General features: G+C 43.5%; 1 protein-coding gene across 1 annotated transcript in view; it reads left to right on the top strand.

Moving 5' to 3' along the window:
• The window catches only part of LOC142007175 (solute carrier organic anion transporter family member 1B3-like), a 35,846-nt gene that overhangs the window by 4,631 nt on the left and 12,248 nt on the right, over positions 1 to 18,967 (top strand). Inside the window, exons 4-8 of the mRNA XM_074983730.1 lie at positions 1,019 to 1,143; positions 2,155 to 2,301; positions 3,565 to 3,663; positions 9,492 to 9,737; positions 11,295 to 11,459. Of these exons, the coding sequence (XP_074839831.1) occupies positions 1,019 to 1,143; positions 2,155 to 2,301; positions 3,565 to 3,663; positions 9,492 to 9,737; positions 11,295 to 11,459 (782 nt within the window). The remainder of the gene's footprint in view (positions 1 to 1,018; positions 1,144 to 2,154; positions 2,302 to 3,564; positions 3,664 to 9,491; positions 9,738 to 11,294; positions 11,460 to 18,967) is intronic.

Genomic DNA, 18,967 nt, shown 5'->3' with positions numbered 1-18,967 from the left:
GAAATCAAGCAGTGTAGGCATTATTCTGCTGGCAAAATCACCCTTTATTGGCAGCTCTTTATGCCTGATTTTTCCCAGGCATAAGAGGCTGCTAACAAAGTGGGGGTTTCACTGGCAGGCCAACATTTACACAGCTTTCTTCGTGCTGGTGGCAATGTCTGCTGGTGAGCAAATATGCAAATGAGCACTATCTGCATTTCTGAGACCACCTATTTGCATACTGCTGCCAGTGGTTTGGGTCAGTGTAACCGTAGCCCTTATGGCTGTAAAAAAACAGGTATAAGGGGCTGACAACAAAGGGGATTTTGCCATCAGAATGTCACCTACACTGCCCGAGTTCTACTGTGTATATGCACATTAGCATAATTAATATGCACATTAGTCATGTGACTATGTAAATGAGTCACTCTTTTGCATTTTCGAGTCTGCTTATTTGCATCAGACTGCCAGCACTAGGGCTCAGTGTAGACACAGCCTGTATGGAAAGTTAGCGTCTGACAAAGGGAGTGTAAATCTACAGCACTGTAGCCTATTACCATGCATTGAGTCACTCTCTATGGACCCTGCTACTGCATGCTAAATGTTGTGCCGTATGCTTTGATATAGTGCTCTTTGAACAGCGTCATGTATAGCGCACATTAAAAGGTCCATACTGGCACTTAGTGTGTGGCAGCCTAGAGGACTGTCGATTTATTGTTCAGTTTATCATGGATTAACTCACCATGGAGACATAACCTAAGAGTGGGATTTTCAAAGGAGCCTCCATGAGCTAAGTGTCCACATTTTTAGGTTTCTTTTAAGTTCCCAGTTTAAAAACGTTGTATCTGCTTGCTTATTGTTTTCTAGCTTAAATGAAACTCCATTTTACTTTGGAAAAAATAATTTGAATGTGTTGCACATATTATCTATTCCCTAAAACAACAGCCACAAAATCCCCCTGTCCAAGACAAGGTATATTCCTGTATTTCTTCAACTGCCCAGATATGTTACTAATGAATATAATGTTGCATGTGTTCAGTTATAAGTATGAAGCAGCATCGAATACAATGTTGTCAGTCAACTCAGCTTCAAGTATCTCTTCCTGCTCAGTGGATCAAAATATAACTAATGCCAGTGAAACCTTACTGAAACATCCAGGTTCAGGTAAGGGATTGTAACTGTAAATTCATCTAATGTGGCAATTTTGTCCTATTTACATATTGGTATTCACACAAAAGTGCAGCTTACCCCAGTGTAGAGACCCCTTTTGCTTATTTGGATGGCGTTAAGGACGCTTCAGTGATACAGAGGCCTTGTAAATTTCTCTGAGCAAGCACTCTTACCAATCCAGAAGTATTTGAACTACTGGGGACCTTTTTCTCCCAACCTTCTGGATACAAGTACCTCACACTGACGTTAAAGAATTTTCTTCTATCATTTATGGGAATTGGTTCCCAAAGAAAATTTAAGGGCCCACACAGTGTCAGACTTAACAGGAAATTAACTAGTACTTCTGGGATTTTTCACACACCTCACTAGTGGTTTGGAACATACTTAGGGCATGTTTACACTTCTGGGAAGATTGACCGATCCAAGGTTGATCTTCCAGAGTTCTCTTTTGTGTGCATGAAATTGAACTATATGGGGTAGGCAGTCAACCCCTTTCCTATTTGATATCACAAGGACCTCCCTTTGTGTGGTTAGCCAGGTAAGTAGATTGCAGATAAGTTGATTCTAGCTGCACAATTGCCATAGCTAGACTGGCATATCTGCAATCAACTTAACTCCTTAGTGTAGATCAAGCCTTAGAGTATCTGCAACTGTATGCTGCATGGGAGGAGAAAAGTGCCAGTATGGGACTCACAAGCCAGCTGTTAGCCTAAATTAGGGGACATTGTTACAGATGTAGATGAAATGCCAGGTACTACGTCTATCACAATTTCAATCTGTTGTTTATTTTTCATAGATATTCTTCTTTAATAATACAGACCATTATCCTGGTATTAGTACATTTGGTAAACACACATTTGCCTGTTATCAAGAAGTGTTGTTAAAGGGAAGGCAGATGATTATTGAGTTTAATGAATTTGAGGGAGAATGTGTATTAAAGGGAGTTATAGCCAGGCTCATGGTTTATTGTTCTGCTGTAAAGACGGAAACTACTTTTATTTACAGATTGTGTAAAGGAAACATCATCATACATGTGGATCTATGTCTTATTGGGCAACTTGTTACGTGGAATTGGGGAAACACCAATAACACCTCTAGGAATTTCTTACCTTGATGATTTTGGTAAAGAAGAAGATTCTCCTTTACATATAGGTAATCTTAAAAGATAGGAAAGGATGACTACTATGAAACATTAAGAGGATCAAACTCACTTTAACTTTAAAAGTAGATCATTTACTGCATCTTCTAAAGAGTACTATGTAGAAAACAAAAACAAAAACAAAAACCCTCCTCTCTTTATTGGAAACAAGAAGCAAAAAAAATTGGATAAACTTTTTTTTGTATGGCTGATAAATGCAGATTTGCATGAACTTACACATTTAATTACCAATAAACACCAGAAACACAAATTACCAAATCAGAAAAAGTCAAAATATTTATGGTGACTTTTTTTAAATGAAGGATGTCAGCTTTTCAGTTCCAAGTTATTTTTCATTTCAAAATTGTCTTCACTTTTAACAGTTTTTATAAAGATTAAAAAACCCTCAATAATTAACATAGTTATTCCAGGTTGAACAATACATTTCTTTTGAATTAAAATGAAATTTTGATAACATTTTCAGAGAGCTGAAAATGTACAAAAATCATTTTGGGTTGATTCAGAACTGATTTTGTTCTGTTCCGTTTGACCACGTAAGCAAAGAATTAATTAACCTCACAGATCCACTCTCCAATTCAACTGTGATTTTCAAAGGACCCTGTGTGCGTTGGGTACCTAAGTAAGTCCATTGGATTCTGTTGAAAACTGTAGCCTTCATTTTCAGTCAATTGCCGCCTGCCAAAGAAAATGGTGACATTGTATAAATTTTCATGTAATGTTTTTGTCTTAACTCACAGAGTCCTGGTTTATTTTACCTTCACGGAGACTTAAACTTGAGTTTTATGTGAGTGGAGTTAATTTGTCTCTAGCCTTGGATGGCCACTAAAGTCTTAAAGAAAAAAGAAAGAAAAAAAAAAAAGAAAATTGGAGATACACATCTCCTAGAACTGGAAGGGACCTCAGGAGGTCATCTAGTTCAGTCTCCTGCCCTCTTGGCAGGACGAAGCACAATCCCTGACATCTATTTGCCCCAGTCTCTAAGTGGCCTCCTCAAAGATTGAGCTCACAAGCCTGGGTTTAGCAGGCTAATGCTCAAATCACTGAGCTATCCCTCCACTCAGAAAATGATAATGTAATTGATGATCTTTTTCACCAAATAGAAGACAAACAAAAAGCCTTTCTCGCATGTTAGGATGCTTTGTACTTTCTGGAACACCCTGGTTCAAGGTCAGGAATAAGTTTTTTTAAAAAAGGTGGAAAACAGGTAGGGTCATAGGTTGGTAAAATGTTAAGTGTCTATTTAATTACATTTTCAGCCTGTTTGCACACAGTAGCAATGATCGGGCCAATGATTGGCTACCTGTTGGGATCGCTGTGTGCCAGCTTATATGTGGATATTGGATTTGTGGATTTAGGTAAGGAAAACTGAAGAGCCCATTTTATTAAACTTTTGTCATAAAATCAGTATCGGCAGTGCTTTATATCAAGGTATGCCAAATATTTTCACATTCATAAAAGCCTATAAGTTTGTTGCACGGTAAGGTGAAAACTAAGTATCTTCACTGAAAAAATAATTGTAAGAGTTGTAAGTATGTGAAATATTTTTAGCCCAGTTCAGGAAAGCACTTCAGCCTGGCCTTAAATCAGTCCCTAGTCAGTTTTTTTTTTTAAATAATTAAGTATGTGTGCTTAAATTTAAGTATATATTTAAACACCCTCGCTGAAATCTTTGCTTAGCCATGTTCTTATTGATGGGGCTTGCTTAGCGTAATAATGTTTCTTTTTAAGTGTCAAATTTCAAATGTTAGCTGAGTATTTAAGATGTTAATTTTTAACACTACTCTTTATTACAGATTTCAGATTTTACTAAGAGTGAACTGAAAAAGAAAATCCTCTATAATGAGTGTCCTTTGGTGTGCATTCAAATTTTCACACTCAGGCCAATCTTTTCCATCATGAACACCTGGGCATGTGTAATACAAATTAAAGATAATGAAAGTACTTGAAATATAATGCCCATTGGTGATATTTAAACAGCCTAATATCTGAACATATGCTTGCAGGATGAAACCATTTACAGCACCCCCATATGTGTAGTTGCTTATTTTGCTTTTTAAAGCCATGAACCCAACAAAATTTTGATCAGATATGCCATAGTCACTGGGGTTATGTCTATAGTTACTATAAGATTGCTGTGCCACAGTCAATCTTCTGGAGATCAATTTTGCTATGTGGCAAAGACGAAGCAAAATTGATCTCTCTGGGCTCAGCCATTGACCCTGGTACTCCATGCTGTTGCATGGAGTAAGGGACATGAGTGCAAGCCCAAAGAGTCCTTACCTACACTAGGGCAGAAAGTCAATTCTAATACATCGATTCTAGCTATGCTAATGACATAGCTTGAATTGTGTATCTGAGATTGACTTTGTTCCCTAGTTTGTTCCCTGGATTAACTACTGCTATGACCACTCCTTGTTTACATTTGTGTGTGTATGTTTATTTGGTTTGAAAAAGAAAAGCCTATTTTTGAAAAAAGTAGAGCCTTTACACTGTCATGCATGAAAAGTTGAGACAAGAGGGCTTTTCCCTCCAAAAAATAACTCCAGCTCTGCAAACAACCTTAGTTGATTCCCTCCATCTCTTAAGGTCAAAAAGGACAAAGCACAGCTATTAACAGCTCATGTGAAGGCTCCTTTTGCAGTGCAGTGGCTGTAAATGAGAATGCTCCATTTCGCAATACTTTGGCTGTGTGAATGCAATTTTCCAACATTAGTAGTAGTAGGCATCCTTCAGTCTGCATAGACTATGGATCGCGCCCTTCAAAGTTTCAATTGAGGACTTCATTTACAGCATCTATTGTGACTATGAAGACCCACACAAGAGTGACAGTCCTTGCTGCATCTCTTGCAGATGTAGTGGGTGTCTGGCAAGTCCTTAGTGTGCTTTCTGTGCGCTCGCTTCTCCTCTGCTAGCTGTCTGATCCTCATCTCGCCCTTCTGAAGGCCCTCGTGTAACCCCTGCCTCCATCTGCTGCGGTCGTCTGCTAGTTCTTCCCAGTTGTCCAGCTCGATGTCTACCTCTCTGAGGTCTCTCTTGCAGACATCTTTGTAGCGCAACTGGGGGCGTCCGGGAGGTCTTTTGCCAGAGGCTAGCTCCCCATACAGGATGTCTTTTGGAATCCTTCCATCATTCATCCTGTGGACGTGGCCAAGCCAGCGGAGCCGACGCTGCTTGAGGAGGGTGTGTATAGTTGGGATTCCAGCTTGCTCGAGGACGGCGGTGTTGGTCACTCTGTCCTTCCATGATATTCCAAGAATGTGCCTGAGGCAGCACAAGTGGAAGACGTTCAGCCTCTTTTCCTGGAGGGCATACAGGGTCCAAGTCTCGCTGCCATAAAGGAGGGTGCTGAGGATGCAGGCTCTGTAGACTTGCATTTTGGTGTGAGTATACAGCTTGTTATTCCACACTCTCTTGCTGAGTCTGGACAGAGTTGTGGCCGCTTTTCCGATCCTCCTATTTAGCTCAGTGTCAAACAACAGGGTGTCAGTGATGGTGGATCCGAGGTAAACGAACTCGTGGACGACCTCTAATGTATAGTTGTCAATGCTGATTGATGGGGATTCAGCAACATCCTGACTGAGTATGTTTGTCTTCTTTAGGCTGATGCTAAGCCCAAAGTCCTTGCACGCTTTGGAGAACTGATCCAGCAGTTTTTGAAGCTGGTCTTCTGTGTGAGACACTACAGCAGCAGCATCTGCGAACAGCATGTCTCTGATGAGGACTTCTCGCACCTTAGACTTAGCTTTCAGCCTTGCAAGATTAAACAGTTTCCCATCAGATCTTGTGTGCAGCGAGATGCTCTCTGTTGAAGATCCAAAGGCATGCTTCAGGAGGAGTGCAAAGAAGATCCCGAACAGTGTCGGAGCAAGCACGCATCCTTGTTTGACGCCGCTCCTGATTCTGAAAGCATCCGATAATGCTCCGTCATATTGGATGGTTTCTCTCATGTCTTCATGGAATGACTGGATCATCTTGAGTAACCATGGAGGACAACCTATCTTGTGGAGCAGTTTGAACAGACCATCCCTGCTGACCAAGTCAAAGGCCTTGGTCAGGTCGATGAAGGCTATGTAGAGTGGCTTTCTCTGCTCCCTGCACTTCTCCTGCAGCTGCCTTAGAGAGAAGACCATGTCAACGGTAGACCTCTCTGCGCGGAATCCGCTCTGCGATTCAGGGTACACCCTCTCAGCAATCTTCTGGAGTCTGCCAAGGATGACGCGAGCAAACAGTTTACCAGTGACGCTTAGGAGGGAGATTCCACGGTAGTTGTTGGTCGCTTCTGTCTCCTTTGTTCTTATACAACGTTACAATGTTAGCATCACGCATATCCTGTGGAACCTCACCCTCTTTCCAGCACAGGCACAGTAGCTCATGTAGGGGTTCCAGGAGTGTGTCCGCGGCACATTTGATTACCTCTGGTGGTATACCATCCTGACCAGGGGCCTTTCCTGCTGCAATGCTGTCGATGGCTCTCTTCAGTTCATCCACAGTCGGTTCTTGATCCAGTTCGTCCATTACTGGTAGGAGCTCGACAGCATCGAGGGCTGCGTCAACCACAACGTTCTCGCGTGAGTACAGCTCGGAGAAGTGCTCAACCCAGCACTCCATCTGTTTGGCTTTGTCAGCAATGACTTCACCAGATTTGGATTTCAGAGGTGCCATCTTGTTCTGGGTGGGTCCTAATGCCTTCCTCATACCCTCGTACATTCCTCTGAGATTACCAAAGTCAGCACAGGTCTGGATGCTGCTGCATAGCTGGAGCCAGTGGTTGTTGGCACAGCGCCTGGCTGTCTGCTGTACTGTTCTTCTGGCCTCTCTAAGTGCTTGCTGGGTACTCTGGTTCGGTGAGTGTTTGTACTCCAGGAGTGCAGCGCCCTTCTTTTCAATGACTGGAATCATCTCATCGGAGTTAGCTTCGAACCACTCATTCGTGTTTCTAGCTCTTCTTCCAAACACCGACAAGGCCATGTTGTAAACTGTATCCCTCAGATGTTGCCATTTGGATGTCGCATCGGCAACCCCAGGGCCACTGCGCAGAGTTTCCTGGAGGGTCTCTCTGAACTTTTCAGCTTTCTCCGAGTTTGCCATCTTTCTGGCGTCAATGAGGGGCCTTCCAGCAGGTTTAGAGCGGTACAGCTTCTTGGGTCTCAGCTTGGAGCAAACTAGCGAGTGATCTGTATCACAGTCAGCACTATGATAGCTGCATGTCAGAAGGACGTTTTTGAGGTTATTACGCCTAGTGATGACCACATCTAGTTGATGCCAGTGCTTCGAGCGTGGGTGTCTCCACGACGCTCTGTGCTGTGGCTTCATTTGGAAGAATGTGTTTGTGACGCACAGATTGTGGTACGTGTACAGTTCAAGGAGACGCTGTCCATTGTCATTCATTTTTCCCACACCGAAGTGTCCTCAGCAGAAGGCCATAAGGCCCAATCAGCTCCAACTCTTGCATTGAAGTCACCCAAGATGTACAGTTGTTCACGAGCAGGTATTTGCGCTAAAGCAGCACTAAGCATGTCATAGAACTTGTCTTTTACTTCTGGTGTGGCGTACAGGGTTGGAGCATAAGCGCTGATCAGGTGGACAGGACTGGCGCAAGTTTGAAGCGTGATCCAATGAAGTCTTTCTGATCTGCCCATGACTAAATCCACCATTTCTAGAAGGGTGTTTCTGACAGCAAAGCCAACACCATGCTCACTGGGTTCTTCTTGGGCTTTACCCTGCCAGAAAAAGATGTAGTCCTTTTCCTTTAGAGATCCTGAATCTGCGAGTCGCGTCTCTTGCAGTGCAGCGATATCAACTCTGAGCCTCTTCAGTTCCTCGTTGATGACAGCGGTCTTTCGGGTGTCACTGATGGCCTGAAGATCCTCAGTCAAGCCGGTCAGCATGGTCCGCACATTCCAGCAAGCAAGCTTAAATTGTTGATGTTTTCCAACATTACTTATTAAGAAATTAGAAAGTCAAAATAAGTGTTGTAAAAAAAAGGGGGGGTACACACAGCCCTAGAGTGCTATCCCTTAGGTGACAGGCTTTATTACCTCCACCTTTTAGGGGGATGGAATCATGCAATTCTCTTGCTCTCAGATCTAGCCTTTAGTCGCAGTCCCTTTTGAACCAATTGTGATTTCTTCACAGGTTCACGTTGGGTTTTGAACCCTCATATGAACTTTTCTTCTGGAGCTTTGGTGCAAAGTTAATACACTGACCAATCAGGTTTCTTTAAGCAAAGCACTGTTGGTTCAGAAAGAAGGAATTCAGATAAATGGCTTTTAAAATAATAAATAGTCTATGTACATCTCTATCTTGCCAATAGCTAAGGCTTATCGCAGGCACCCCAGCACTTGCTTTACAAATTGGGATAAGCTAAAAGACTCATCTGTTTTAAAAGGGTCTTTCCTTTTATCAGTGAGAAAATCCTGTTTAGATTTCCTGCTTCAATTTCATCATCCTATCAAAACATACACACACTTGGAATCATGAGCCAGGCAGTGCCCAGAGTTAAGTAGAGATATACTTAATAAGAATGGACACCTTTATTGTATTTGTGTACCAGCAGTGAGGCTTAGCTAATGCCATTGTCTGTTCCTCAGCCAGTGTAGCCAGCTCTTGCATGACTTAGTTCTTTCATAGTCACATAAAAAACAAATAAACAAGCAATGCAATGACTGGATGGACATATGATATTCATACAAACATTACAGGCAGCTCCCATGTTCTTGCTAATACGTATTGTGTGTGTGTGATGAATCTCACTGAATGCCCCAATGGGACTGCACATGTGCTTAGAGTTAATACGATTGAATGTTTTGCTGGATGGTACCATAAGAAAAAAAGGTTAGCAGGAAGTACTATGCCCAAGCAGATCCAGGGTGTATGAGATCCTCTGCCTGACACCTATTTCAGATTCCCATGTGTTCAAAAGTACCATAAATTCTGAGGTATGTAGTTTTGAATCATACAGGGCAGCAAATGCAGGAAGGCAAGTGGCACCACCCAAGATGTTAAAAGCTTTGCTGATGCCCTGCTTGCTTTATGGCATTTTTCAGTATATCTCTTTAAAGAATGAGAATACTATGTTTATTTCCAGTGTACAATGTAGAGTTCCCAGCAATTCTAGGGGAGGGGCGGGGAAGAGTCATATTTCTTCGCTAATAAAATTCATTTTTGTCTCATTTTATTCTAGGTAGCATAACTATAACTCCAAAAGACTCACGGTGGGTAGGTGCATGGTGGCTTGGTTTTATTATATCTGGAACAACTAATTTCATTGCTGGCATACCATTCTGTTTCCTGCCACGGAGTCTGAAAAAGCAGGAGGAAAAAAATAATGGCAAAAGTTCATCTGGTATCTCCCAAATTAAAGGAGACCAGAGCAAACAACAAGAGTCTGAAAATCATCAGCCAGTGAAGTGGTCAGTGGCTGCGAAAGGCAAGTGTTTCGTATGTTGTACTAAACTGGAACCTACTAGTACAATGTGACCCCGGAACCCCATAGAACCCCAGATCCTCCTCCACACCCACACCCACCACACCCACACGATTATTTGAAGTCTTTGGGCTTCTGATAGCCATGAAGGTCAGCCTGTATGGAGTTAATTTTATAGTCAGAACCTACATTTAAAAGTTTGCGCTCGAAACAAACTGGAACTAAAGAAAAATGAATCATCAAAATGAACTAAAATCTGTATTAAAATTAATGATGAGTAAGCCTAAAAATATCAGAAGGTTCTTTTCCCAGCAAGTCAGCGTGTATTATTTTCATGGCCACCACATATTTAACAGAAATGTAAAATCAGCTATCTGCAGTGAAAAACACAGGAAGCCTGATTTTCCATTCTGGCGGAGCTGTGCCCAGTGCAGGAATGTGGGAGTGTGGAGGCAAGGAAAAAGCTGACATTGTATCATCTTTACACTTCTTCTTTTCTGGTACAGCTCTGTAGCCTTTTATTTTATTTTAAATGGATTCAGTCATATGCTATTACACCATTCTGGGCGTGGCTCTGGTGGTGAGAGTTTCATACTCAATGGTTTGAAAGTCACCTCTGATGCTTGCTTCAAATTTAGAATATCTAGGAACACATAGAGATCAAGGGTAGTCGCCACACATACATTCACAAGTGCAAGGTCTAGTCGTTTTTACAAGATTTATTAAAGTTACAAATAAAGTTATGATTATCTAAGCATGTAGAAATTTTAAGACCTATGCACAAGTTAAAAATACAGCCATACTTACATCCTTAAGAATCCTCTTAAGGTCTAATGGATGCCTTTCCACTTGATTGTCAGTAGAAGGATGGTTCTTGCTGGAGTTTCCCATAGGGAGCTCAACTTTTCTAATCTGGTTGCCCTCTTTTTATAATGTGATTTTTGCCATACCTTATTAACATTTATGCACATACATGCCCTAAACATAGGGTGCACTGTTAGAAAAATGTGAATGCTAGGAATCTTCTAAGGAAAAATTACTCTTATTTTTTTTCACCCAGTTGTACATCTTTTCTCGCAATCTTGTGGCATGGGGTCACTCTTTGGTCACTTCCTTATGTCTTGCATTTTTAAGTCTGCAGCCTAGTTTGGCTAAGCTAAAATCATACAGGCCTCAGACTGTAGGCCTTGCACTTCAACCCTACCTTCCTTTAGGTATCTATTATTACATAATTATCACTTCTAACTACTGATGTCTCTTATACTTCTATAATCCTACAATTTAACCCTATATGGTGATTATATATGGGTTATAAAGAACAATGAATTAATATTATTGTCTGTAGTTCCCAGTGCCAAACTTGATGCAAGTTACAGAGGAACCACAGAGAAACCACTTAGGTCTGGCGCCTGCAGTGAAATTCATGTAAACAGACAGGCTGTAGCCAATGGGATAATCGCATAGGTGTCTGGGGGCAGGATTTGATGCTGAATCTCATAGATTTACCAATAATTATACCAAACATTTTTAAAAAATAAAGTTATATATTATTTCTTTCAGATTTCTTTACCTCTCTGAAAACAGTGTTCAGCAATAGAATTTATGTAACATTTTTGTGTTCTGCCCTGTTACAATTCAGTAGCTTTGTTGGTTTCCTAACTTACAAACAAAAATACATGGAGCAGCAGTATGGTCAGTCAATTTCTAAGTCAAACTTTGTAACAGGTGAGTGTTATAGTGCTTCGGAAAGTGTTTTGATGTACTTTCTATTGAGCATGGTGGGGTTTTTGTTTGTTTGTTTCTGTTTCTTTAAGGGACACACAAAAGGGTCCTCTTTTGTGATGGCACCATAGACGCTGGTTTTATGGTGGAAAGTAAGTGTGACTGCAGTGTGTCTTTTTGTCATTTTTTCATGAGCCAAAATTACAATAGATGGGTCCAAGAAAAAATGTGCATGAAATTTTGAATCTGTAGAATTGCTCAAGGCTCCATTGTGATTTTGTCATCAGGAACTTTGGAGCAGACACACACACCATGTGGCAAACTGTTTCAAAGAGGTAGCCGTGTTAGTCTGTATCTTGACAAGTAACAGACAGTACTGTGGCACCTTAGATACTAACCAGTTTATTAAGTCACTAGCCTTTGTGGATAAAACCAGTGAATTACAAGCTCATGCTTATGCACATATCTGAGAATTGGATCCCCATTCAGATCATCTTCATACTTGTGCCTAGAGGGGCAGATATATTAATACAAATGTAGGAAACACTGGAAAGCCTCATGTTGCTGGGTGCTGAGAGCAGGATTGTGCTTGAATGGGGAAAAGAGAACTTTATTTCCCAGAGATGATATGGTTCTATTCCATCTGTCTGTACCAACTTTTCTTGTGGAGGACCCTGCATACCTTCTTCTGCTTTGGCTCATGAAATTGTACCCATCATCACTGACCCTGGAAAATGGGAATTCAGTGGCAAGCTAAATAGCTGCAGACTGCTGTGCGCTACATAAAGGGGAGTGTTTGCATGCAGAGTGGGCTCTGGCCAAGTCTGGTTTACGAACTCGGTCTAAGCCGAGGGACACCTACACATTCTGGACAGCTGCTGAATATGCTCACGAAGAAACATGGTACATATGTATAGGGATACATAACTCTCAGAGAGTTTGATTCCCCTGTAGCCATTTGTTCATGTGACATTGCCCATATTAATTACAATTATACTGGGGCATCTCAATTGTGTTATCCTCTGAAGGCTGGTCTTGTGCTGTGGGGGGTGGCTACTGAGGCGTTATGGGGTCATTATGCAATGTTTTTGTCTACACTATTCACACTTCTTTAGGGACCTCGCTTGTCCAGATATTAGCTTACCCATACCTATAAAGACTCCAACGTACAGGTGATCTGCTGCGGGCAGTGAAGCACACTACGACTAGTGCACAAGCTGACAGGGACTGAGGTTTTGTGAGGGTCAGGAGGTAAAGGATTCAGTGCATCGTGGAACTGGGGTGGAAGGATTATTGTAACTTGAGGCCTGGTGGATGGTCCTCATCCTTGTTCACACTGCAGATTGGCACAGACATGGGATTGTTCAACAGCTAAGCAAATATTTACACTGTCAGGTGGCCTAGCTCACTTCTCTGCTCAGCCTGAGACAGGTGCTTCTGTGATTTTAGTGTGGACGCTGCAAGCGTTATGACACAAGCCTCCACTTGGACATGTGTACAGCCGCTAGTGTAGATGCTGACCAATCTCTGCCTCCTGGTCTCCACACAGCCTTGATCAGATGGTACTCCACGTTGGGCTTCTGCATGGTGCACAGCATGTCACCCAACATGCGAGTGCAGTTATTACGGCTGATGCTTTGGATGGGCAAAGCCAATGTTCTCTCCAGGGGGAGGGAAATCTAGTGGCTCTCTGGATTCTTCTTCCAAGCTGCAACCTGTGGTACAGGCAGTTGACACAAAGGCATAATGAGGTGCCGCATACGCCTTGTAACCCCTCTGCCAGAAGGAGTTGGCAGCAACTAGGGTTGGGTTCAACATCTAGGGGTTCCTTTTCATCCATGTCACACAGAACCGTCTCAAGCCTCCACCGAGTAGCCTGGGAAATTCACACACCCCTGGGCGCCTCAGAGAGGCAATGCTTCCCCACTCACAAGCACAGAGTCTGAGTGTAGAAAAGAAACTTTTAATGAAAGAGGCAGAAAAGTCATACGGCATAAGCTTGGGAAAATACCACACCCAGAGTTCATAACCAATCCTCAAGTAACTGTCCCAACTCAAATGCATTAGCAATGTCCTTGTCCTCTCAGGCTCACCAGTCCAATACTGTAAACAGCCAATCCACACACCCAACTTTCTCTGCACTCCCAATTCAAACACCCCACTTACAATTCAGTCCAGTCCATGCAGGCACTGACACCTCACACTGATGCGTTCCCTCATGGAACCTGAGACAATGCCACCTTTGCGCTAGTCCGGCGTTCTGCTTGCTCCTACCGGCCAGTCACGCTGTCCATCCGTGCGCTGCTCCTCCTACCAGCCATCTGCCAGTCATGTGATCCATCCGCCGCTGTGGGTTTGGCCTGAGGCAAAACCCTGTGATTTCATCTCTTAGAGGCCTTAGCTGCCACCCTGTGATTTCAGCTCACAGTACCTACCAAAGTAGAGTCTCATACAAGATACAAACACTAGTATCCAGCTCTATCTCTTAACAGGTGGGGAGAGCTAGTCAAACCAGGCTTATAGCTATGTGGCCAAGGACTCAGCTAGCTGGTTCAACCTATATCCCTCCCCTTCTGCCCTACAATGCTTTAAACCAGGGGAGACCTGTGTAATCCATGTCTTATGCAGTTATGATGACTGCCCTGTCCTCCACAACGACTTGGAGCATTGGTGAGATTTCACAATTCTTATACTGAGTGTTAGCATAAATTGTGGTTTTTACAACAATGTGTTTACAATAGACAAAACCTCATTGCTTTCTTGCTACCCATCATGCAAATGGTTTCTGGAAGACACATTCCTCCCAGCCTTCAGCAGCATTGAGTTCCTGCTGGCATATTCCTTACATCTTCCCCCCAGCCCAGAATTTGTTGTCCTGGCAAATCACACTTCTGATTATACCATCCATATGAATTCCCTTCGAAAGGTCTGAAAAAACCCACTATGGCTTCCACAAGTCTGTGCGCCAGGTGTATTACATCCTCCCCAACCACTCCTAGTGCCTCATATGTTAGTCTATTTACAGGCTTTATATCTCTATCTTGCCTATTGAGCATGGGCATAACATGGGCTGTGGGAACCTCTTCTGAGGACAGGAGCAAGGGGGCACTCCCTAGAATTCCCTTTGTACTGGCATAGGCTCTTGTGTCTCTTGCTCATACAGAGGGATGTCCTGGGCAAAAACATCTCTGTCTGCTGCTTGAGGTGTATCCACACATGCTTGGTTCTCCTCCAGACTGTCTGTAAGTGGGACAATTTCATCATCCCAGGCTAGTGTTGTTGTGGGAGGAGGGTTTCCAGCCACAGGCCTAAACACTTCTGCCTTGGGATTTAGCACTGAAGATATTGAACTTTCCCCATGTTCCCTTGGTAGGATCTGGGGTCTCATTCCCTTTCTAAGGTGCTCCATGGGGGCCTCATCCTCTTCAGAGTCACTCTTAAAGGTGCTGGGTAAGGGTAGATTAGCTCCACCGTGCCCACTGCTTGTGTTGGGTAGTGTATATGGCCTTGCACTTTCTTTTTGCCATGGTCTTGTGTCATAGTCCATCTCAGAAGAGGCACCAACCAATTCTCCCATGGGCAGCAGGAGATTTCTATGTACTGTCTTCATTGGCCCGGACCCACTCTCAGGTTTAATCTTGTAGACAGGCAGGTCCCTAAGTCTTTCCACCACCAGGTAGGGTGTTGCCTTCCATCTATCACCAATCTTGTGTTTGCCAACAACACCTAGATTTTGCAGCAGAACTCTGTCCCCAGATTGCAGCTCCTGCAGGTGCACTCTTGCATAATACCAATGTTTGGTATGATCTGTGTTCTTGCGGGCAGCTGCTGTAGCCAAACGGTAGGCATCCTGCATCTTTTGCCTCAGTCAGGAAACATACTGTAGATGTGTCTCATAGCTTTCTTCATCCTCTGACACCCCAAAGCATAGGTCTATGGATAGTCTGGGTTCTTATCCAAACATCAGCAAATATGGGGTGGCTCCAGTAGCGTCATTCGTTGTGGCATTGTAGGCATGCACCAAAAAGGCAACATGTTGACTCCAGGATGCCTTCTGCTCTGGGTGCAACATCCCCAGCATATCCAATAGAGTTCAGTTAAATCATTCTGTCTGAGGGTCACTTTGTGGGTGGTAAGGGGTTGTCCTGGATGTTTTTATTCCTGCCACCTTCAGCATATCCTTCAGGAGGCGACTCTCAAAGTCTCGCCCTGGTCAGAGTGTAACCAAGTTGGGAGTCCAAACACTGAAAAGTACTTTACCCACAATACTCATGCTATGGTGGTGGCTTTCTAGTCACACGTGGGGTAGGCCTGAGCGTACCAGGTAATAGTGGTCAGTCACTACTAAGATGTTTCCAATATTCTTCCTATCCAGTTCTAGAGACAAGAAATCAATGCATACGAACTCCAAGGGTTTTCTGGTCATGATGTTCTGCAGGTAGCGTGCTCTAGTGGGCAGAGTTTTCCACTGAACTCATTGCGCACACATCTCACGTTTTCTGCATACATCCTCAGCCATCCAGGGCCAATAGAACCTACTGCGGATAGCTCAAGAGTTCTTTCCGTACCCAGATGCCCAAAATCATTGTGCAGGGCCCTCATGGCCAAGGCTCTGTAGTCTGTTGGCAGTACCAGTTGTGTTTGTCAATTTTGCAATGGATCTCCTGTGACCCGGTGCAGCACACCTTGTATCAGTCTGAGTTTGTTCCACTCCCTCAACAATAGTTTACTTCCAGGAGTGGAGGGAACAATGGTCATAGGGTTTTGTCCCTCTCTTTTTGCAAGTAGGGTGTCACGGATGTCAGCATCTTGCAGTTGGGCTTTTTGCCAGTCCACAGCATTGAGCCTGGGCAATGGTGATTGGTCCAACACAATGTAGTTTACAGAGGCTGATGGCGCACACTCAGGTGGTAAACCCAGAGTTTCAGCAATACACATCTCAGGGGCCTCAGACTTGCAATAACTTCCCTTGCAAATGGCTCTCACTCCATCTAAAGGGATCTCAGCAATTTCTGATGGCTGTGGGTGCCGTGACAATACATCTGCATCGATGTTGCTTCTCCCAGATCAGTACTGTATGCTGAACTCAGAGCTGGACAAGGCAGCTGCCCATCTCTGGCCAGTAGCGTCCAGCTTAGCACTGGGCAATATATACGTCAGTGAATTGTTGTCGGCCCGTACTTGGAACTTAGCACCATACAGGTAGTCATGAAACTTCTCAGTGGTGGCCCGTTTCAAGGCCAAGAACTCCAGCTTGTAGATGGGGTAAAGGGTCTCACTGTCAGACAATCCTCAGCTGGCAAAGGCCACAGGTCTACATTTGCCGGCCACTTCTTGGTATAAAGCTGCTCCTAAACCTTCCAAACTGGCATCAATATGTAAAATAAAGGGTTTGTTTGGGTCAAACACTAAGACTGGAGCATGAGTTACACAGTTAATGATGACAGTTAATGAGAAAAGCTCTCTCACACCTCTCATCCCACTGAGATCCAAAAGGCTCTAGAGGACCATGGCACTTCTGCTCTGGAAGCCTGGTCCATCTGCTCCACAGTAATTGCTCCGCTAATGACAGCTCTCTGTAGCAGTCTCTCCAGCCTGTGTATATAGGCCGAAACCTTCACTCCCTGGTGCTGTTTAGCATTAAGGAAGGTACAGTAACTGTCTTCAGGGCTCTCTGCGCTCCCAAAGGCATGAGTGAGGGCCTCTAGGCAACCCTTTACACTGGCCTCAGGCTTAGTGAGCTTCAAGGTACAACTCACTTCTAATGCTGAGCCTTTGAGACTCTCTGTTAAACATCTTTGCTTCTCTCTCTATCTGGTGCAGCCCACTGCTCTCGCATTTCAGTGGTGTGTTCTAGCCAGGGTTCAAACTCCTCTTCCCCAGGGAATAATCTTAGCTTACAATAAACGCTCTCCATAACATGGGGCAGCACACACTTTCCCAATGTCTGCCCCAGGGCTTCCGCACAGGCAAGAGCTGAGGTGCCACCCTTGAGCTAGAGGCTTCTGGGCCAAGGCCCAACATCCTTGATGGATTAGCCATGATACAAACAGTAACTTCCTCAAATACAAAGCACAATTAATTCCCACTTAGTACCCATTTATAAAAAGGGGAACAAGAATAACCCAGGAAACTACAGACCAGTCAACTTAACTTCTGTGCCAGGAAAGATAATGGAGCAGGTAATTAAAGAAATCATCTGCAAGCACTTGGAAGGTGGTAAGGTGATAGGGAACAGCCAGCATGGTTTTGTTAAAAACAGATCATGTCAAACCAATCTAATAGCTTTCTTTGATAGAATAACGAGCCTTGTGGATAAGGGAGAAGCGGTGGATGTGATTTACCTAGACTTCAGTAAAGCATTTGACACTGTCTCACATAATATACTTATCAATAAACTATGCAAATACAACTTAGATGGGGCTACTATAAGGTGGGTGAACAACTGGCTGGGTAACCGTACCCAGAGAGTCCTGTGGCACCTTATAGACTAACAGAAAAGTTTTGAGCATGAGCTTTCGTGAGCACAGACTCACTTCATCAGATGCTGGAGTCTGTGCTCACGAAAGCTCATGCTCAAAACTTTTCTGTTAGGTGCCACAGGACCCTTTGTTGCTGTTACAGATCCAGACTAACACTGCTACCCCTCCGATACTTTGTACCCAGAGAGTAGGTATTAATGGTTTTCAATCCTGCTGAAAAAGTATAACTAGTGGGGTTCCGCAGGGGTCTGTTTTAGGACCGGTTCTGTTCAATATCTTCATTAATGATTTAGATATTGACATAGAAAGTACACTTATTAAGTTTGCAGATGATACCAAGCTGGGAGGGGTTGCAACTTCTTTGGAGGATAGGGTCATAATTCAAAAGGATCTGGATAAACTGGAGAAATGGGCTGAGGCAAACAGGATGAAGTTTAATAAGGACAAATGCAAAGTGCTCCACTTAGGAAGGAACAATCAGTGTCACACATACAGAATGGGAAAGGACTGCCTAGGAATGAGTACAGCAGAAAGGGATCTAGGGGTTATAGTGGACCACAAGCTAAATATGAGTCAACAGTGTGATGCTGTTGCAAAACAAGCAAACATGATTCTAGGATGCATTAGCAGGTGTGTTGTGAGCAAGACACGAGAAGTCATTCTTCCCGCTCTACTCTGCCCTGGTTAGGCCTTAGCTGGAGTATTGTGTCCAGTTCTGGATACCGCAGTTCAGGAAGGATGTGGAGAAATTGGAGAGGGTCCAGAGGAGAGCAACGAGAATGATCAAAGGTCTAGAGAACATGACCTATGAAGAAAGGCTGAAAGAACTGAGCTTGTTTAGTTTGGAAAGGAGAAGATTGAGGGGGGACATGATAGCAGTTTTCAGGTATCTAAAAGGGTGTCATAAGGCAGAGGGAGGGAACTTGTTCTTCCTTGCCTCTGAGGATAGAACAAGAGGCAATGGACTGAAATTGCAGCAGGGGAGGTTCAGGTTGGACATTAGGAAAAAGTTCCTGACTGTCAGGGTGA

This window comes from Carettochelys insculpta, chromosome 1, assembly GCF_033958435.1.
Source record: "Carettochelys insculpta isolate YL-2023 chromosome 1, ASM3395843v1, whole genome shotgun sequence".
In the NCBI taxonomy this organism is placed as follows: domain Eukaryota; kingdom Metazoa; phylum Chordata; order Testudines; family Carettochelyidae; genus Carettochelys; species Carettochelys insculpta.
Note: the sequence above shows the minus strand (reverse complement) of the source record. Positions and strands in the feature narration are given on the sequence as shown.